We start from the raw sequence: 21,948 nt of genomic DNA, 5'->3' as shown, positions 1-21,948 counted from the left end.
AGTAATTAATATCATGGCCATATTAAATAAACATTTTCCCTGCCCAAAGAGGGATACAGAGTGCAGATTCTATTCCAGCACTGATTTAAATGTAAGATCAACAAGCTTTAAAATAAACACTGTATTTTATAGTTTATCTTCCTGCTACATTTGCTTTAATTTTCTCATGCGCCTGTGTATCTAAATATATATATATATATGTGTATATATATATAATAGATATATAGAGAGAGAGCAGTAATACTACAATTTTCTATTTTCTTCTTTCAAAAGGTTGTGTATGGGGACATGCAAGATGCATTATTTTGAAGCAGATAACATTGAAAATTCTTCACATACCTTTGAATTGACTTCAGATTTTTTTGTAGGGTTGGCAATTTGATATGGTGTAACTTAACATGGCCGAGGAAACTTTCACTCTAATTTTCCATTATTGGTATTTGGTGGGGTGTAGAGTGCTGTATTTAGATTTCATATATTTCAAACCAAACAGAATTTAATACATGTATGATTGTACACTTGGCATCACCCCCACCAGTCCCTATACATCACACAAAAGCCAATGAGCTTATAGAGGTTTTTCAAGTTTATCAAGAATGTTGAAAAGATAACAAGTCTCATCGCAATAATAAGGTTGCATGCTTTTGATCCAAAAGTTGCATGCTTGTTCGAGAATAAAATATTGTACATATCTATCATTCTCAAATTCTATTAAGTGAAAGTTTTGTATATCGAAATCTTATCGAGCAATCTGAAAACACATCGAATTATTATTATTTTATATAAGAAGGAAGGATCAAGAAAAGAAAAAAGCCACGTGATCTATGTTAGGATGTCTCAATAGAGGGTCCTTGCAAAGCCAGCTCCTTGCCTAACATGCACAGCTCATCTCCAGACTAGTGTCCATTACAAGGAGGAAGTGGATTATTCACACTTTAAAGTTCAAAACTATGCATTAATTTTATATTATACTTTGGTTTGAAAAAATAGAGGCAGAGTCTACTAAAATGTGTGATCTTTATCTTGTTATATACCCTCTTGACACCCTCTTCACCATCATGCAAATGGCTCTAAATTGGATATTACGATAAATTTCATCTTCAAACTAATTGATATTGAGAAATACCACCCAACAAATTTATAGATCGCATCTGAGAAATATAATTGATAATGTGAGACTTTAGATGATAATTATGTCCTAGTTATTCTCAAGGACATATGCATGTCAAAGATACCGTACTGCAGCTACTGCTTCCTCAGCTGAGGTTGGAGTTAAAATAAATGCATGTAGTATTAATTCGACATTATTATTTATGTATATCAATGCATAAAGTTGATTTTCCTTTTCTTTCTTACATAATTCCCTTCCATAGTTGGAAGCTATGATAATAAGGATGTGCTGTACCTTTTGCCAAAAGTATCAAAGAAAAGAATAAAACAAAAGCACTTTGGAAATAGAGACCCACACGCATGTCATATCTCACGTGGGGTGCATTGGTGCACATGGTTGTGACACATTCTTGTCTAAATCACAAGATTTATCAATTTTCCTAACCTACTTCAAAAACGATTTAATATTTATACACTAACAGTGTAAGTGTCAGTTAATCACTATTAACTCTTAAATAAAAATAATATAAATCAATGGTAGATGATGTACTAACAATATAAAAAACTTTACATTATCAATGCACAGATTTTAAACTCTTTCAAACAAAAAACTCATCTCCTCAATGAGCCATTTTGCCTAAGTTTCAGGCTCTTGGCTTGTCACCTTATATATGTACACTACACTTGGGGTGCTTCTTCTACATACTATAGTACCACAAAACAAATAGATATTTCTTGTGTCATCACTCATCAGCACCTTTTTCTCTTCTGCCAATAAACATTTCCTAGTAATATTATCAGCTATTACAGATTTATAGGAGTGTATTATTCTAAAGCCTGAATCCTAAACCTTATAAATTTGAGGGTAATAGTGGTTGCTTGAGCCTCATGCTCCATCTTATACCCTAAACCCTTTGAAAATCAAAAACAATATTTATGATATTTGAATGAAATAATATTTTTATCATAAGAAAACAAGAATTTTCTGTACAACATATTGAAATCCTTATTCAAACAAAACTTCTATAGGTAAAGGTGGATTCCATGTGGCATTGTTGATTGGTGACATCTAACAATGATATTCTTATATTTAAATATAAGTTTTTAATTATGTTTACCTGCAATAATAAGAGCATCTTTTATACTTTGGTGTTAGAAGTTAAAATCCTAAAAACTATTTCTTTACTCACAAGAGAAAATGTCATATAAATTAATCATTCCTAAATATTAGTAGGTGAAAGTCTAATGCATTCAATTATCCTATTTTATTTATAATCACTACCAACAACCTTTTATTATTGAGAAAACAATATATAATGAATTTCATATATTGTTATTGTATGATATATTATTAATATTTAATAATTATTATATTTTCAGAAAAAAATAATACAAATAAATGATGAATAATATATTGAGTATATATAAATCTTTACACTGACATTATATAATTCTTAAATCTTTACACCTATAATATATAGATATTACACTCTTTGTTATTCTCAAAGCAAATGTATTTTTAATAATTATTACAAAATATATGTGAAAATGTTTCGTGTAAAATCAGCATTTTCCAATAACTTTTACTTAAATAGAATTGAATAATGCATACACATCACTTCAATTCGCATAGGTAAAGTTTTTACCATTTGATTATAGTTAGTCCACCCTTCAATATATCATTTACACTTTCATTTTTGCTGTTTAACTCGTCATTTAGCTATGGTGTGAGGTAATTAATGTGCACCAAAAAATGATATGCACTAAGCACTATCCAATGGAATTTTATTGTTGTATTCAATTATATATCCTGCTTCTTTTGCGGAGGAAAACAAAAGCATGGAGTCCTTAAACTTAGTAGATATTTATTCTAACTAAAGTTTGATCTCCTACCCCACATACTAATTAGTGGTCCTAAAACATTTTAATCAATATTTTTCTATAGATAAAGTGGTCCACGATGAAGAATAATGAAATATATTCCTAACCTTTCAAAGCTCACAAGATCTTCTTTCTAGACTAAAAATTCTTGAGGTCGTATATTGTTTAAATAGGTCAAATAATAAAAGGGTTCAAGTCAGCTCCATCCATTATAACAATGGAGCATTACAAAGATTATCTTAAGTTGACAAATTAGATATAGTTATGTAGGAATCAGGGGACATTTTCATAAGGTGGGTACAAATTAAACCATAGTGCTAGTGCCAATGTGGGAATGATTATAGTTGGATACGATTGGATTATGAGGGGTCAGTTTTTCTTGCATATGTTATAGACACATTTTTATAATTCGGGGTTTATAATGAATTAATTAGCTGATATGAAAAGTGTCATTACAAAAGGAGATGTATTAAATGTATAAAGATTTATACATAATTGATACATCAGACATCATTCATTATTCATTTATATTATTTTTAGTTAAGAATCAATGATTATTACAGTAACAAGTATAAAAAACTCTTACACTATTATTGCATAGGTAGTTTTCACTTACAAAAAATCATTCATTAAAATTAAGGTCGAATCAGCTCCACCAAATTATGAAACGTATATTCCATCAAAAAAGAAATAAATTATGGAACCCATGTCAACTTTCAGATTTCTTTTTGCTTTATTGAGTGATTGACGCATGTTAGTGATATCACTTGTAATTAAAAACCATTTTAGAAAAAAAGGTGGTGGAACTTAATGTTCAATCAATTTTGAAAATTTTATTATCAGATATCAAGTCTAGGCAGACACATTAATTTTTGTAAAAAAATATATTTTAGAATTTTGGCAAGTTACACTAAGTTGTATAATTAGTAACATCAGAACAAGGTGTCAAAGAATAAGGTAATTTTTTGATTACTTCTGAATCCAATTGTGTTGATAACTACATGAAGATACTCTTATCTAATTATTTGAGTTGAAAACTATAGGTTGAAAAAGTTATTTGAGTTGAGAAGATGGGTACTTTTGGTCCTTCACATGCAATATAATTGCTTGAGGGTGTTGTGTACCTTATGGCTTATTTACATGTTGCTCTCACCATTTTGTTTTATCTTATTATTAAGTACCAACAATGGTATCATTCTTTTCCCTCACTTTTCATTTTGTATAGAATCAATGCTACTGAATGATTGTTTGGTTTCTGTCTAATCAGTTTGAATGTTGGGAGAAAATATGATATCAATGGTGGGGTGAACATAATGATTACCATATCCTCAAAATCATGTTTAAATAAAATATCTACAACATGGTGGTTTATTAATAGTGCTTCTTATTTGCCATAAATTTTAGTTGAAGAGTAAAGATTAGAAGATTTCATTTAAATTGTACTCGAATCAAGACCTTGCTTAAGGGGAATCAAACATGTACCACTTGAACAAACGTTCGTTGGTTACTCCCTATAAATTATTTGATTTTAAAACTATCATTATTGTTGAACATAAACAACACCAATCATAATAATAATAATAATATATAAGTTTTGAGTATCATAAAGAATAAATAGAGGTAGGGTGTTAATTACATATCCAAAAATCAAATCCCATTACTCTTACCTTGTTTTGTTTTCCTTCGCACTTAATTAAGTGGATGGAAAGTGATAAAACTGGATATGGAAATATGAAATTGTATAGAGATAAATAAAATAAAGAATCCAATCTTATCATGTTTAATTAAATTTTGTTTTCATATCTATGCTCAACTAAATAATACCCTTAATTTTAAGGAATGAAAGTAAAAATTTAAGGAATTATTGTCCATTTTGTTTATACAATAGTAGTTGAAAGGATTCTCTAATGTGTAAGTTTGCACATTTGTGCATGTTAGAGACTAATGTACATGATTTTAGACCAGATTTTAATATAAGTTTATTAATTTATTATGAAATGATCTCAATCACTCGTTATATTCAATAATTTAGATTAATGCATATTACCAAAATGTACATTATTTACAAGAAGCCGTCCAAAGCCCAAATTTCAAAATTAAAAAAATTGGGCAATGAATGAAGCCCATGACCCAAAGTTTCTGTTAACAGGTAAAAGGTGTGTGGATTGTGCGGGCCTGGTAATAAATGGCCCATATATCCTGGCCCGTATATTGTATGATGTGAAAATGTGAAGGAATTAAAACTCCTTTATATTCTCTTCTCCTTTCAAATGAAGGCTTAGAAGTAGAGGTGAAAATAAACCGAATCAACTCGATATTTGTTCGAAACTCGATTCGTTATTTAGCTTTGGTTTATGAACTAAATGAGTTGAACTTGAGTTGGAAATTGAGCCCGTTAAATAAACGAGCCGAACTTGAGTTGGATATAGTTCGACTCGTTTGGTTCATGAGTTGACTCTATATATATAAAAACTATTTTTAAGTTTATTATGACTCATACATTATCTTTTACATTTATCATTATTATATATATAAATAAGATTATATTTATATATAAAAAAACTTTTTTGCACTATTTTTTTCAAAATTTAATTATTTATTTAAATTGTCCAAATGAACCCTTTGAACTAAATCGAACAGTTCAAGAACTTTAACTGAGTCGAACTCTAGGTAAAAAAAATATCTCGAATTGAACTTGAGTCGAGTTTCGAGCCGATTCAATCCTTATCGAGTTGAGCTCTGGCTCGACTCGGTTTGGAACGTTTCCATCCCTACTTAGAAGGGAAGGAAAGACACATAGATCCTAAAAGATTAGGAGGATAGACTTACCTTTTTAAGCAAAGATGTGAGGCAACAATTTTAGATTTACACTAAGATACTTATAAAAAATGTTATTATAAAAGTCAAAATTTTAATTTATGAAGTGAGAATAGTTGATAGCTGAAAAATATATATTTATACTATGCATAAATTCTACAATAAATAAATAAAATGGTTCTTTATCCCATAGAATTTAACTCATCATCTATTATAATATCCAGAAATTCGTTCTTTAATTTTACTAATTATGAAGTACTTTCTTTAATTATTTAAAAAAATTACAAACTTTGAATAAATAGTATTAAAAATATGAGTGAAATGAGTGGTTTTATAATTTTTAAATTTACTTTTTATTTAAAAATAATTAAAAATTTAAATCGTTAATAATTTTAAATTCTTATTGAAGATGTGAATGTTAGGACATAACCACGAGACCCTTGTAAAATCTCAAAATTTATATTCTTCTATGTTTGGGCCATTATAAATGCCACATGCAATTTGTATACAAGGCTTGCACTTTGCAAACACTTCTACATGTAGGCTTTACCCTTCATATGTAGGAGTACTACTTTGGTATTAATTATCATTGACATTTAACATTCATTATTAGCCTAGAAGAAACATTTAAAGAAACCATAGTGCACAGTAAAACACACATAAGAAAAGAGAGAAAATGTAGTTTAAAGCATTGATGATAAGAAGAAAAAAATAGCATAGATGTGGCTTCAGAAGGGAAATGGACTATAGAATATTGTGAAGTAGAGATGTCATTAGTGGTATCTTGAATTGGATGGATTAAACTCATCTAAAGGAATATTTTTTAGGAGTATAGGGTAGAGGTTATAAATAAACACAAGATGGTCTTAATTGCCATTACCAGAGGTATTTAATTTCTACCAAATGATGGTCATAATGTCATATACATATGCTATTTTTAATGTAAGTTTGGTGAGTTCTAAGATGTGCATGTATCAACAATTACTCTTCTGTTTCTCATTCACTTGAAGTATTTGTATAGTTTCTATGAATATGTATATATGCTTTGTGTTCCTTTAAGAATTTAATTTGCCATAGGCATTAACTATACGCTAGTAAAAGGCTACAAGTTACATGCATTCAAATATTCAATCCAAGGCCATATATAAAATTAGTACTATTGTAGTGTGATCCATTTTTCAGTAAATCATCCAATTTCATGATCTCACCTTTGATTCCCTACCCCATTTCTGAGTAAAACATGTGACATATTTAGTTCATTAATAATTGATTATAAGGGATATATATAATTTTTGTGTAAGATGATTTTGTAAGAATTTGATAAGTTTAGTGTATAAAGTGGAAGAAGTTAATATGTGAGTGAGGAAGAAAGGAAGGTAGTATAAAATAGGAAAGGTTCACGAGTGTGTCAGACATGTTTTAGGACAGTGAGGTATCTTTCTTTTTTAAGGACACGTCCCTCCACATAGTAATGGGAGACACTCACCTTTCACTCTTTTGACTTTCCTTCTTTTTCCTGTGCTACTTTTTTATGTTAAAATCATATGATATTTTTGTCTATGGTAATCAATATAATGATTAATTTGGTCTATTTTAAATTACTAATTATCCTTCCCCTTAGAAAGTATCAAGGAATAACACAATACACAATAGAAACGTTATATTATTCTACTGTTTTAATAACTTATAACTCTTTCTATTCATGTAAAGGTGATGTGTTTGAGTGATAAATCATTTCTCTAACTCCATGCATGTTCTATGGGCCATTTCTTTTGTCATGTAACACAGATTTTCACAAGACCTTTGACAGAGTCTTTAGTGGTTCCATTTTCTCCTTCTTTATCCCTTTCCTTTGCACTACCAATTCCACTCAAACTATTACTATCATATCACTCTTTCACACTTACATTGTTCACTCTCTCTTTCTTTTGCAGGATTTCAAAGAGTGTATTTATGCATTCTTTTTTTCTCTAACCATTTTGCACTAAATAGATATAGGCCTAAATTATGAGCTGCAAAACTTTATGACCCTTTCTTTCTCTCTCAATTCTATGACCAACTTGTTTTTGTAGTTTTCACTATTTCAAGACCCTTTTGTTTAAGTCTTATTTCTCTCTCAGTCTTGATCCAATGGGAAGAGCCTCAAGGTGGTTGAAGAACTTGTTTGGCATAAAAAGAGGCAAAGAACAACAACACAAAGAAAACTTGAATTCTAGAGTTTTATGTCACAATCCAGCAACTATACCACCCAACCTTTCTCCAGCAGAAGCAGCTTGGTTAAGTTCTTTTTGCAAAGAAACAGATAAGGAGCAGAACAAGCATGCTATTGCTGTGGCCGCAGCCACGGCAGCGGCAGCCGATGCTGCCGTGGCTGCAGCACAGGCTGCAGTGGCAGTGGTTAGGCTGACCAGCATTGGCAGAGGTAATACTATGTTTGGTGGTGGAAATGAGATGTGGGCTGCTCTCAAGATTCAGACACTCTTTAGAGGATTCTTGGTATGTTTTATGTCTCCAAAACACAGGCACAAAACATAATTGCTTTGGGTTTAACTAGTCATGTGCAAATTCTAGATTTTTAGCTTGATTTCTTCTTCTTTTACTCTTTTTTAGATGAGAGAAAATTTAGGCTGCCAATCTCAGAAATAGCATGATTTTAAGTCACAGACTCACAGTTGTGATTGCGGTCACGATTGTGGTCTGATGTAGCCAATTGCGGTGTCACTGTGAAGTATTAAATTTGACATGAGTTTTTTTTTTCTGTTTTGGATTGTGAATAGGCAAGGAAGGCTCTGAGAGCCTTAAAAGGATTGGTGAAGTTACAGGCACTTGTGAGAGGGTTTTTAGTGAGAAAGCAAGCAACAGCAACCTTGCATAGTATGCAGGCTCTTATTAGAGCTCAAGCTACAGTCCGATCTCACAAATCTCGCAGCGTCATTAACACAAAGAATGAAGCATATAGATTCCAAAATCGAGCACGAAGATCCATGGTACACATCTCATTTGTAGTTAGAAATCACAGTATATGCAACAAACAAATCTGCATAGTGGATACATTAAATCTGCTATGGTGTGCACACTTGTTAATAGTCCTAAATTGTTTGTTGCCATAAAATTGAATTCTTTGCAGGAGAGATTTGATGACACTAGGAGTGAGTACAAATCTTCAATCCATAGTAGAAGATTATCATCTTCTTTTGATGCCACAATCAACAACAACAACAATAGTATTGATGGGAGTCCCAAAATTGTGGAAATGGACACTGGCAGTGGGAGGCCTAAGTCAAGGTCTAGAAGAACCAACACCTCAATTTCAGATTTTGGATATGACCCTTCATTCCATGCAGTTTCCTCTCCTCTATCAATCCCACGTGTCACACCAGCTAGATTATCCATACCGAATCACGGGAATTTCAATGACTCATCAGAGTGGGGGTTAACAAGAGAAGAATGCAGGTTCTCTTCTACAGCACACAGCAGCCCAAGGTTCACAAGTTCTTGTAGTTGTGGTGCACCTGCGACACCGAAGAGTGTGTGCACTGATTACTTGTTCCTAAGGCAATATGGAAACAATCCAAATTACATGGCTAGCACCCAGTCTTTTAAGGCCAAATTGAGGTCTCAGAGTGCTCCAAAGCAAAGGCCAGTACAAGGTCCAAGGAAGAGGCTTTCCCTATATGAAATGATGGAGTCTAGAAATAGCTTGAGTGAGGTTAGAATGCATAGTTCTTGCTCACAGGTTCAAGAAGCAGTTAATTTCAAGAATGCTGTGATGGGTAGGCTTCACAAGTCCACAGAATCTGCTAGGGAGACAGAAAGAAACTACTTCAATAGGAGGAGGTGTTGAGTTGTGTAATTAAAATATATTCATAAGAGGTTTACACTCTTTGGTTTTCACATTGTTAATACTTAATAGCTCTCTCTATTTCAGCTCCCTGATGTTAAAAGTTTGTAGATGCATATTGAGTATGGGAACAAAATAGGAGAAAAATGAGAAGATTCCCATTGTTTTATGATATATTTGACTATGGATTTTTCATATATTGTCATTATAATACTCCTATAATCAAACCTCAATTCAGTTGTAGTGTGTTCATAGCTGATAAAAACAACCCCCAAACAAGATTAACAAAAGGAAAAAGGCTTTAAGAGATATGTTACAACATGGTTCCAACTATACTTCTGTTTTTCTATATAACAGAACAAAAGGTATGGTTTCCCCCTCTTGATATATGAGCATGTTTATATTCATACTGGTATATACTCCTTCAAAATACGAATCTCAATACTTACATAAATTTATATCTTTTGTACAAGTATTTCATTTTAGGTGTTTAATAGAAAAGTTTGTACTTAAAAATTTAGTATTATATACTTCAAAAAAAAGTGAAGCAAAGATCATTATGTTAAAAAAATTGTTGTCAAATAAAGCATATTATATAGGATTATTGGGTTATCAAGTAAAGGTTGCTGTCAAATCATTGTTTAACCATTATTATATAGGATTACCTCTCAGTTTTTGTCTAACCATCATTTTTTTATAAACTTGTCATAACAATATTGCCCTTTCATAATTACATGGTCATTAATTTTTGAAACTTTCCTCCAGTTTTTGCTTTTTGAGATGATTTTTTTCTCTGAAGAAATTATCCAGATCCAAATCTACAAGACAATGATCTTCATACACATGCATGCACGTGTAAACTTTAACATGATAAGTTTTCCACAAGAATCATATTTAACACACACACATGGTTTTACAAAGAGGAAAACTTTGTTATCATGTTTCACTATAGAAAAGTAAGCCTTGATTAATTCCACTATTTGGCACAGAGAGATTGGCATGCTTTGTTGCATCCCTTTTTGAGTAGTTACAACTTGTTTCTTTGTGTTTGTAAAAAAATCTGATGTTCTGAAATACAGCTTCAAGAGCTTGAGAAAGAAGTAATCAAGATAAAAAAAAACCTTAGAAATGTGTTATTGAGTATCTGTATACCATAATATTCTTAAATAACCAATAGCATGTTACTTTTTCTTCTACATTATTTTGAAGATTAATAAAAAAAAAACATGGTTGTTTAGGAAATAGAGCAAGTAAAGGTTGGAAAACATGGAAGAAAGATCACTTAAAAGTAAGAGAGGTAAATGATAGATTGATGATAATGGCTGAACGTGCATTCACTTTACAACTCATTCAGACCAACTCTCTCATTCTTTTCCTGATTTGGATATTCTCATTTTTTTTGTTATTTTTCCCTATCAAGTGACCATGTGAAAGAAAAAGATACACAAGATTATCCAAGAAATTCCACATATCTTGACTGAAAAGAAAAACAAAACAAATAAGAATATCCAAATCCTTCTGGTTTGACATTATTATATTTCTTTTAGGCAATGCTAAAACTATTACGTGGAGACAACTATAATCAGTGTAAAAGGAAAATGTTGTGACTCACCCAAGAGTGCTTAGTAAAGATGAAATTGGAGGAATTGAGAAAATGGACAAAATTTGGATTAAACATCTTCATCTTATCTAAGCATATACTGAGAAACATTTTTGTAGATGTGATTGAAACACTATGTTATCAACTCTTCCTCTTTGATATATAATTTCCCATTTTGTAGATCTATGAACCATCAAAACATGATGACTATGACTCCAATCTTTCCCTGGAATTGATGATGCTGTAAAAATGGTCACAAATCTACATACTGCAGAATCATGGCATCATGTACAGCAAAAAGTTTGGAGAGGTATCATAGAGCAGAATCCTCGGTCAACTAACATGAATATTAATTTACTTGTACATTTCCTCTTGATGAAATTTTTTATAGCTCTAAAAGAATAGAGAAATTTATATTAATTTTCCTCAAAGAAGCTATTTAGGATTTTCATGTCAAATCCACTTTACAAATTTGAATGATTGGTTGAAAGGTTGGAAGTTACTTAATCATGCATGGTATACAGGGCTGTCACTCTTCTATTATGAATGAATTTATGAAAAATCAGAATCCCTAGTTCAAATTGGATCTTTTACATCTTTAGTTAAATATTAACCTTGATACGTAATACTCCTACACAATAACGTCAGAAACAGCTTATAGAAAATTAATTTAAGCTTATGAGATTAGTTTATGAAAATAACCCATAACTTACAAGTTCTTAGCTTTTTCAATAAGTTTTGTTAAATAAACTAATGAAATAATCACGTGTACCTAACAGATTCTCAGTCCAAATTCAAGAATGAGTGGGATGAACGGTATATTACTTAAATTTTCTTAATTCATGTTTGTGTTGCAGTAGTTTGACGATAGCAGATTAGAGAAATTATGTGAACCTAATATAACCCCAATAGTTTGGGCTCATTAACCATTAAAGTATTGAAATCTTTTAAATGCACAAGTCAAATTTGTTCAATGAGACCCTTCATCAAATATAACCACTAGTGTTAAATTTATCAAATTTATCTAAGTTCCTTTTCATAATACCTGCTGTACAGATCAAGGCCTCAAGGGTATTCAACAAATATATAATTGGAAATTTGGAACTTGGAAGGTACTGATTTGTAATTTGATGGGTAAGTTCTTATACTTTATGTACAGTTTTAATTACTATTATAGGCCCTACTTATGTACAACAATGCCAGGGTGAAATTTAGTCATTTTACTTCCAAACCTTAATGGCCCCATCTCTACCACTGGATAGTAAGAGTCTCTGGTTTAACTTAACAGAAGCCAAAGAAACAATTGAATCGCGATGGCAACCGGCAGAATCAGTGGCGGCTGCTGCAAGAATTGCCTTTCCTGTCAGCTTGGCGGTGAGAGGACGTCTTTTAGTCTCCTGTTTACAATAGTAGAAAGCGGAGTTTTTAGCGGACTAAGGGGAAGCAAGCAATATACAACACCATTTAGAAAACACAATAAACTTAAGGACAGAACTTAGATGTTCTTTACTACTTCTGGTATTGTTCACCAAGAAAAACATCACTTGTCATCCTATCATGCATTGTATCCTATACACGGTCTCTAAATAAATAAATAAAATGCCCCCATACCCCAGCCCAGGGAGATGACCTTTCCATTGATTTAGAATGAATGGCATTCACACATCAATACTTTCTGAAATTTGCTTTACATGGTTGAAAACTGTGATGGAAGCCAGATTAAAATAAAAGCATCCATGCAAACTAATTATTGAGGCAAATATTCACAAATGAACAGGTGGATACGTCTAACTTTTTTATTTGCTCAGCAAAGGAGTCGTTAGCCGATCCCTGGCAGTTGGGACAGAAGTCACCGGAGACGGACAAAAGGAAAAGAAGAAAAGTATGGCTAAGTCGAACTAACCAAAAGCAAACTGCCTAGGTAATATCTAAATAATGTTTTTTCGAAGCTTTTTAGTGGAGAGGGAAGTGCAGTTGTTGGTGTTTGAACCTGAGTTAACTCTACGCTTAATGTCCTGCAGCTCTACCAATTGAGCTAACTCTACGCAAATTTATGTTTGGTTTAGCCATTATGAATAATAAATCCAGCTAAGGTACCTATATGGCTATATGCTGTGTGAGAACCATTCCTCTCAAACAAAGAATTGATGCACACAAGAAACAAAAAGCTGGAATAACATAATATCACAATAGTCTAGACAAACATAAATTACCTGTACAACTTGCACGCCAAAGCTAGATTTTGATTCGTAAAAATCATTATTTCCTACTCCTTTTAAGTTTGGTCCACAAATACAGTAACTTCTGTCGGGACTGCAACAACAACAAAAAACAGATATATTCTGTTAGACCATATTCACAATAAAAACGTGCAAACAAGATTGAAGTTGAACACAAAACCTGGAATGATCCCATCGACGTATCTTTAAATCAGTGCCCCCAGTCAATAGATCACCCCCTGGCAAGGGAAGTAATGAACGGATACCAGGAATACGGGAAGGAGGTTCATTAATCTCATCAACTCCATACTTGCGATTAACATTTCGTCTAAGATCTGATGCGGAAGTTGGCTTACTTGAAGGCCTGGCCAAGGCCCAAGGCAAATCAGACATTTCTGCATCACTGTCATAATTGGCCACCCTTAGCACCTGCAAGAAGATTTGTTAATTGTACAAGACAATAATCACAGTATTAAAATATGAATTATGAATAGTTTCATGTGATTCAACATTATAAGCAATCAGGACACAGGTTCATATCAGAAGCATTATGGAACTAGCTCATCAAAAAATATAAATGAAACAACACTCCAAGTACTTACTAATGATAAAAATAAAAAGGAGGCAAAATTTACTACAAAACCATAACTGGACTTGATGAATAGAAATTTGAACTTAACTGGATTTTTTATTTGGGCTGAGTTTTGTTCTAGTTCTATGTAATTACAAAACAAAAACCCCATACCTGGTGACAGCTACCATTCTCTGCATTCCAAAGAGAAACTTCATTACAACCAGCAGCTACATAAACAAGGGGCCTAGCAGTTGAAGAGAGAGAAGCATTTGCAGGAAAAAGAAAGAGACACATCTTTTCTATAGGGCAAGCAAGAGAATACTGCCATGAGTTCACAGGTATAAGAAACCTCATGTCCCAAAGTGTAATAACACCCCTGGAAGACCCTGTGACAAACCAATTACCACAATGCCCTGATACAAGAGAAGATGCATAGCCCTCCTCAGGAGTAGCTTTTAGGGTCCAGGAATCAGAATTTGACCTAGTATCCCACAGATGAATGCCACAGTTCCGGGTGCTATACATGATGGTATAATTATCCATGGGACAATTCAAAAGGCTGAGTATGGCACCTTCCTTGACATCTTTTTTTGTGATATTAGCAATACCAGAATACTTCTCAACAACATTTCCTAGCCCTCTAGAGATATGATCAACAGAAAACATATGAATCAATCCATCAGATGCTCCAACTAGTACCTGTGCAGGACCTGGAAGCATTGCTGCACATAATGCACGGCTTCCCTCCAGATGATAAGTTAGCCTTGACCTGAATGAAATGTCCTTTTCCAGCTTTCTCGAGTCCCAAATCTTAAGTGTAGAGTCATCAGATGCACTCACGAAGAAGCTATGATCAGCAGAAACTGCTATGTCATTGACAGCTGAACGGTGCTCCTGGAGGTGAGCAACCAACACCCCACGGGGCCTCCAGCCCGAATCAGGAATGGATGTTCGAGAAAAAGATGGAAATTCTGATTGATCAGTTTGGGCAGTTGCATCTTCCATTGTGATTGAAGTACCTTTAATGTTAGCCGATAATCCCATATCTTGAAATGTGCTATTAACATAGGCTGACTCCTTTTCCTTGCCATCTGGTTCATGTACCACCCGGTGGAACTGTTTAGAACCATTGTTGATGCTGAAAGAACCTGAAAAAAGCTTCGGAGATGGAACTGAACTAGCCAAATTAAAGGACTTGCTGAGTGGATTAACCCAAGGCATGGAAGATGAATTGACACTCAGAGAATTCATTTGTAGTGGATAATCAGATGCTGCCGGAGGGACTCCCATTCCCCGCCTGTCTGCACTGAAGGAGTACAAAGGTATGCCTTCTGATGGCTTTTCATATGTCAAACTGTTTACACCACAAAAATGTGGTGACATGAATCCTGAAAACTGTAGCTTTTCCGAGTTTTGGGGATCACGATGTCCTGCCATACTGGTATCATTATGCATAAATGCCCCCATACCTCTCAATTTTGCCTCAGCTTTGTCACTATCAGTTAGCCCTGACTGTTGAGAGGCAGTGCCAACAGCTTGTTGAACCCTGGGATCTTGTTGCTTGTCAGTCCAGTTCTTTAATGAGTCCAACTCCTCGATTCCTTTTTTCAATAAATCCATTTCCCACAGTTTAGACTGTGAAGAACTATACCATATCTTTCTCTGTCTTTCTAACATGTCAGAACCCTTGGAGTTCCCAAAGACTTCATAAAAAACCTGTCTTGAGACAGGAGGTTTTAAGCATGACAAAAGAGCCCTCTCTGAAGCAAGAGATACAGGTTGTCTACGGAGGAAAGGCCGTATAACAGGGGCAAGGAAAACATAAGAATCTACTGCATCCAAGCTCTCACTGGTAGCAGCAATGAAAGAGACAGCTGATCTCCGTACCCATTCACTAGGATAACACAATAAAGGAAAGGCACTCTCTATCAATTGAAGCAGTATCCTCTTTCGGAAGAACCTGCTTTTGCATAGAATAGCCAAACACTCAAAGGCTCTAACAATGACAGCTTCAGTTGTGTCACTTAAAGCCTGCTCAATATAAGGTAATAGATATTCTTCTACACTTCTTTGGCCCACAAAAAAGCAGACATAAACAATCTTTTCGTAGAATACTGTTCTTAACTGCTCATCCCGATCATTTAAGAAAGCAGGCAGGATGGGTAAGAGAGAGTCGTTACTCTGTCTCACACCAAAGAAGAAGCACAATTTACCAATCCCTTGAAGAAGTGCTCTCCTAATATTCGGTGTTTGCTTTGGACCCATAACAAGTTCTTGGACAACCTCTGCAATGGATTTCCTCAGCTGTACAAGTTGGACATCACTATTTATCCTCTTCATTCGTCCAGAGGACTGACTGCCTGATATCAATGGCTTCTGTGGCGAACTCAATTCATCAAGGACACCTGCCTCACTCAAGCTTATCGAGTGTATCAAGAATCCATATGCAGTTAGTGACAGCTTAGCTATATTGCTGGCATAGCATATCCTCACACTTTCCTCTGGATCGTCGGGAAGCATAGAAAGCATTGGGAAAATATACTCAGGAAATATCTTTGCATCACTCGGAGGAAAATCTCGCACCAAGGGCAGAATGTCACACAAAGTCTCCAAAGCAGCACAACGCACAATTGCTGCTGGATCCAAAAGCATTGCAATCACATATGGGATAACACGCTGCAAACGATCTTCATCATCAATATATATGGCAGAAGCTTTCAACAAGAGTATAGCTGCTCTTCGCAGGTGAGGCAACTTGACATTGCGTATGCAAGAGCAGAGCAAAGAAGTTATCAAAACCATGCCTTCACATCTCATACTATCCTTCGGTAATGGAAGAAAAGGCATTCCAAATGTATCTGATTGACTATCATACTCAGACATGAACGAATTCAGATCATTCAAAGTAATATTTTTCAGAAACGGGTGGTCATTTCCTCGAAATGCATTGGAGATAGTTTGAAGCAGCTCATCGGGAGATTGCATATAGTTTAGATTTTCAGGAAATGTAGAATTGTGTGAATTTCCTGTTACATGTCGGGGATCAGATGGAACATTACTTTTTTTAGCATCCCTCAGAAGGCTACTAATATCACCAAGAAGTTCATAGTGATCATGAACTAAGCCTTTGCCTATGCCCTCTCTCTTCATCATTGAGTCCTTCATGAAACTCACACTTTCTTTATTAACCACCTCTTCCAAAAGTTCACTGGAAGTAACACTTACATCATCAGTTGACTTCTCTTTCATCATTTGTTTAAGTATCTCCTGGAAAGCACTTTGGCACAATAAAACCTGTACAGATTGATCACACAGTAGCAAGATACAGCGAGTGAGCTATAGGAAGCATCAAATCATTACACGAGGTACTAAAATATTTTGGTAAAGCCATATACCCTCATATCAGAATGGAGAGGACTCCAGCATCGGTAAAAGTCATGCAGAAAAGGTGAAAAATAGGTCGGAAAAACAACTTCAGCATATTCCCTTAGGTATGTTTCGGCAGAAAATCGAGACTCTGGTTCTAACTGAATCATATGTTGTATCATTTTACGTATTCCAAGATCTGGTATCTGTTAAAATATTAAAGACTGAGTCATGAGTACATCTAGGGATAAGTTTGTACTGATGGGAGGACCAAAAACACAAACACACCAAAAAGTAAGAAAAAACAAAGAAAGATAGAGTACTTTTTCAAGATGCTGGCTTGGATCATATTGCCCTCTGCGATAAGCAAGAAGCTGAGACAATTCAAATAATGGCTGCCCCTCATGGAAAAGTTCTGCAATTACACACCTGGGGTAGTAAAATAATATGTCAGCTTAGAAGAGATCTGACACAAAAAATAACGAGAACTTCGAAATTTAGAAATAAGAACATGGCATATCTAGAGCACCACATTAGCTGTACCTGCTTCAACAAAACAGATCTAGGCACAGTTCAGGTCCAATACAGAGTTATATAAAATTCAACTTAATAGCAAACTAAGACATCACCAATAACTCACCATACTTACAGCAGTAAAATGCCTTGCTGGTCATAATCTTGCAAATAACAAATATACATAATTCTTTTCTCCATTGTTAATTAAGTTAATAAAATTTCATGCGCATAAATATTGCAGTCTGAAATATTGACACTGAAAAACCTAAACATTTTCTCCAAAACTCTTGCAGCAAAGAATGCTCACCCAACAGCAAATATATCCATAGATGGCTTTAAAGGAGAATCTTGCGCAACCAGCATCTCCCCTCCATGTTCATAAAATCTCTGGCAGGCAAAAGAAATTAATGAAAGAAAGAAACAGAGAATGGGGTGGTAACTTAACCATGTTATTAGACAAGTAGTGACTGACAAGAAAAACCATATGTAATGGCACATTAGAAGGATTAACATCTGACCAATACCATCTGACCAATACCAGTTTTAGTTAAAAGAAATTCAAACAAACAAAACAATATAATCCAAGTGTGTTGGTTTTGCAATGAAGCTCAAAACCATTAACACACAAAAACAGAATCTGGAAATTGTTGCTCTAAGATCATAGCAGATTTTAGGTTCGCATCAGTTTCAAGTCGAGCACAGATCTGTATTATTATATAAGCACGTGCTAGATAAAAGTTTCATAGCTAAGAGTCTTAGTTTAATCAAGGCCAGTCACTGAATTCAAAAATTAAATTAAGCTTCTAAATAGAGTGTTACCAGGTAGAACACCATGTGCATCTTTATACTAAAATTTACATTAATTAAAAAAGCAAGAAAAGAGAACACATAAATATCATTTGCAAGTTCCAAAGACAACAATGAAGACCTAACTTCTAACTCAACAGTAGCACAAAATGTCTTGGTTAAGCCAGCAAAAATCAAATAAGATAGATAGTAAAAAAAAATCAAAAAAGATATAGAAAGAAAAGTTGCTAACCTCAGGCGCTAGATAACAGAGTCTTCTCCCACCAGTGTCAAAGAAAAAAGAGAAATCTGATGGGTCATCATATGGAATGTATGTAGGTTTGAAAGATGCAAAGTCCGCAAGGTACAGCCAATTTGATGATGTAATCAGCACGTTTTCACACTTTATATCACCTACGAAAGTGCAAATTTATATGAATAAAATCAATGAATTGCAAATCAAGTCATTATAAGAGATGACACCATCACCTAATAGATCATCATCCACTCTCTTTTTTTTTCTAATTTTATATTTCTTTGGATGCTAGACTTTAAATTCAATTAAATCAAGACTTACCATGACATACTCCCTTATCGTGGCATTGTTTCACAGCTAAAAGCAACTGCATATTGCCAAAAATATACATGGTCAACAAAAATCCAAAACCTGTATGCTAAACTTACAATAAAAAGGGGTGGGGGATTTATGGAAGGGTGAGGAAGACCTGAAAAGCCAACCATTTCTTCTCAACAAAACTGAGAAAAGGTCGAGTGCTCAATCGATCATGCAGATTATGGAAGAAATACTGCCTCAAAAGATAAGCTGCTTTATCTGTTTCTTGCCAAAACTGCAAGATGACACCTCAACATTAGAAATTTAAACTAAATGGTTATAGATCCACTCAGGTGCAGAAACAAATTTGTAGGAAAATCAGACATAGTCCCACATATTAACCTTGGAAACCCAAAATTTCTACACAAATGAACATGTATTTCATACTTTCTTCAGAGTTATTTTCTTAAAAGCCAAACAACAGTATTCTCCAACTAGGTAGGGTCAACTACAAGAATCAAACAACGTCATTGTGTTATGTCATAACCAAGCTTTCCAGAAAAAGGGATTTAAGATCAGTCCCTTTGATGGTTTCATCTACGGTTTTTCCTCGTCTCCCTTTACCTATAACTATTGAGCTATTCTCCACCTGAAGCAATCTTCTTACTAAGGGCAACAGTGGTCTTCTAACCAAACAGAATAGGAAAATTCCCCCGAACTACACATTTTACATAAACCCAAAAAAAAATTACTTTCAAACTGAACCAAACAAACCAAGTGTGGTAAGTTTTCGATCATTCTTATTTAACTTCTATTTCTGTCGTTTTCTTATGTAAATAGTGTAAGGGCCCATTTGTTCAAATTGTTTCACATAAGAAATGATTATTTAGATTAAAAAAATCACTGCTAACACTTACAAATTTGTTTAGTGCTTTTATGAGGGAAAAAATGGAGCTACAAAATAACTGAAAAACAGCTTTACTAATCAGCTACAATTTTCAAATTCCAACAAAAAACACTTTTACCAAAATCATTTCAACAGAATCACTTTCTCTTTAGCCTAAACGAAGGGGCATAAATCTTCAATTAGAAACCAAACAAAGTGAAGCGCTGTTCGGGTTTCAGGGCAGATCAAGTTTAGAACTTTGAGACGCTTAAATCAAATTAAGCAAGAATGAAAGACAACAAGAATCACTGTTTAAATAAGAAACACACAACAAATGACTGAAAGTTATGTAGTGTGTGGGGACCTGGAAGGGAAAAGCTTATGAAAATAACTTATGACCTTCATATCACATTTTTTAGCTTATTTCAATATATTTAGAAGACAATCTTATGAAAATAAACTTTTTTATCTTATTTAAAAAAACTTGTTTAACAAAGACTTGATTAAGCTGTTTACCCAAAAGCACCATGAATCCAAATTCATGCGGAAAATCACTTGAGTAGTGTCACTTCCTTTCTAAACTTGAAAAACAAGCCTGTATCTAAATCTTCAATTAGAAACCCAACAAAGTGAAGCATTATTCTGGCTTCAAGAAAAATGAAAGTTCAAAACTACTTTAAAGGGTTGCGGCCAATGCACGAGACTCCTATGTGGGCTCCGGAAGGTTATATGTACACTATGGGTCCCTCTGCGACATGAAATACACATGTGTATTTAATGGCTCTAAAGTCTTTTCTTTTCATTCATTCCCTTCCGAAATTCATATCGCAAACGGACGCTAAGTTTTCATCGCAATGGAGTAGACTGTTTTAAGAATCAAATTCAGCAAGCAATCAAACACAAGACAATCACACAACGATACCTGAAAGGGCCAAAGGTGAGGGTGATCAATGGATTGGAAAATGTGTTTGATGAGAGAGAGACGGCGTTCATATTCAGATAGATCGATGAAATCGCCGCGCTTGAAATAAACCTTGACGAGTACCAAACCCTCGTCGTGCTTGCACTGAATTGACTTGAAGAAACGACCGCGTCCCAGAACCTCTTTCAAAACCAGATTATACGTTGATGGAAGCTCGTGTAGGTAGTACTCCGATGCTGAAACTTGTGTGGTTCGCGCGATTTTGTTCCCCATGGTGATTTTGATGAATCTGAATTGTGGCAAAAGAAGTGATTTTCATTATCTGAAATGACTTTTGATTATTCTAAGTTGACATTTTGCGATTGGGGTTCGTGGGAATGGGATTGAATTGGGAATGAATAGGTTTGGGGATTGAATTCAATTGAATCGAACCCTTAACATTGCAAGTGTTGCACTTTCACTTGATTTTGCGTGCAGTTCCAGATATGCTTTTCCTTCGTTAATTTCACTAATTGATCGATTAAAATCATAATAACTGTATTTTTTTAAAATTAAAAAAATTAATACAAAAAAAAAAAGAGTAAATATGATACATGTTACTGGAGTGGGTAAATGAGATAATTGTGTGGAAATATTTTATTCTCAATTTACAAAGATCTCAATCAAAGTCACATTTATTATTGGCTTATTTAACGTACTTTACTAATTATACATTTTTGTATGGTATTAGTTTACAAATGACTTGGTTTGGTGATAGATTTGACAACTGCTTATTAGAGTGAACATTGGAAAATAAGATGAGAGTTTTGAGAAAGAAATATAAGAGAAATATAGTAGATGTTGTATTGTTTGATTTTGATAGAAAGAGAAGAAATAT

The 21,948-nt window shown here is 33.9% G+C and overlaps 2 protein-coding genes and 1 long non-coding RNA gene across 5 annotated transcripts; 2 read left to right on the top strand and 1 right to left on the bottom strand.

Annotated features, from left to right (window-relative positions):
* Positions 7,546–9,968, top strand: LOC109358305 (protein IQ-DOMAIN 14-like). The gene is made up of 4 exons (XM_019602462.1): positions 7,546–8,304; positions 8,586–8,795; positions 8,936–9,700; positions 9,764–9,968. Exons 1-3 carry the CDS (start codon positions 7,939–7,941, stop codon positions 9,650–9,652), a joined length of 1,293 nt encoding a protein of 430 aa, XP_019458007.1. The 5' UTR covers positions 7,546–7,938; the 3' UTR covers positions 9,653–9,700; positions 9,764–9,968.
* On the bottom strand, positions 12,198–21,556 carry LOC109358303 (phosphoinositide 3-kinase regulatory subunit 4). Of its 3 annotated transcripts, none has more exons than XR_002108947.1 (12): positions 21,072–21,556; positions 19,436–19,558; positions 19,288–19,333; positions 18,964–19,124; positions 18,232–18,311; positions 17,732–17,837; positions 17,438–17,614; positions 14,214–17,336; positions 13,650–13,897; positions 13,463–13,562; positions 12,395–12,646; positions 12,198–12,351 (listed from the first exon to the last, which is right to left on the bottom strand). XR_002108947.1 is itself a non-coding variant. In XM_019602461.1 (11 exons), exons 1-11 carry the CDS (start codon positions 21,342–21,344, stop codon positions 12,470–12,472), a joined length of 4,614 nt encoding a protein of 1,537 aa, XP_019458006.1. In that variant the 5' UTR covers positions 21,345–21,556; the 3' UTR covers positions 12,198–12,469. The 3 variants fall into 3 exon arrangements, 1 of the variants encoding a protein (XP_019458006.1); XR_002108948.1 differs by having other exon boundaries at positions 12,198–12,364; positions 12,398–12,646; XM_019602461.1 differs by having other exon boundaries at positions 12,198–12,646.
* LOC109358306 lies at positions 19,552–20,578 on the top strand. The gene is made up of 2 exons (XR_002108949.1): positions 19,552–19,789; positions 19,935–20,578. It is a non-coding gene; the product is annotated as an uncharacterized LOC109358306 (long non-coding RNA).

Source organism: Lupinus angustifolius, chromosome LG10, assembly GCF_001865875.1.
Source record: "Lupinus angustifolius cultivar Tanjil chromosome LG10, LupAngTanjil_v1.0, whole genome shotgun sequence".
Taxonomy (NCBI): domain Eukaryota; kingdom Viridiplantae; phylum Streptophyta; class Magnoliopsida; order Fabales; family Fabaceae; genus Lupinus; species Lupinus angustifolius.
Note: the sequence above shows the minus strand (reverse complement) of the source record. Positions and strands in the feature narration are given on the sequence as shown.

Coding starts and splice junctions, on each gene's coding strand:
- LOC109358305 (XM_019602462.1), top strand. CDS start 7,939: ATGGGAAGAGCCTCAAGGTGGTTGAAGAACTTGTTTGGCATAAAAAGA. Junction 8,305..8,585: donor CACTCTTTAGAGGATTCTTG/GTATGTTTTATG, acceptor GATTGTGAATAG/GCAAGGAAGGCTCTGAGAGC. Junction 8,796..8,935: donor ATCGAGCACGAAGATCCATG/GTACACATCTCA, acceptor AATTCTTTGCAG/GAGAGATTTGATGACACTAG.
- LOC109358303 (XM_019602461.1), bottom strand. CDS start 21,344: ATGGGGAACAAAATCGCGCGAACCACACAAGTTTCAGCATCGGAGTAC. Junction 19,125..19,287: donor CGATAAGGGAGTATGTCATG/GTAAGTCTTGAT, acceptor GCACTTTCGTAG/GTGATATAAAGTGTGAAAAC. Junction 12,647..13,462: donor TTGGCGTGCAAGTTGTACAG/GTAATTTATGTT, acceptor TATTGTAAACAG/GAGACTAAAAGACGTCCTCT.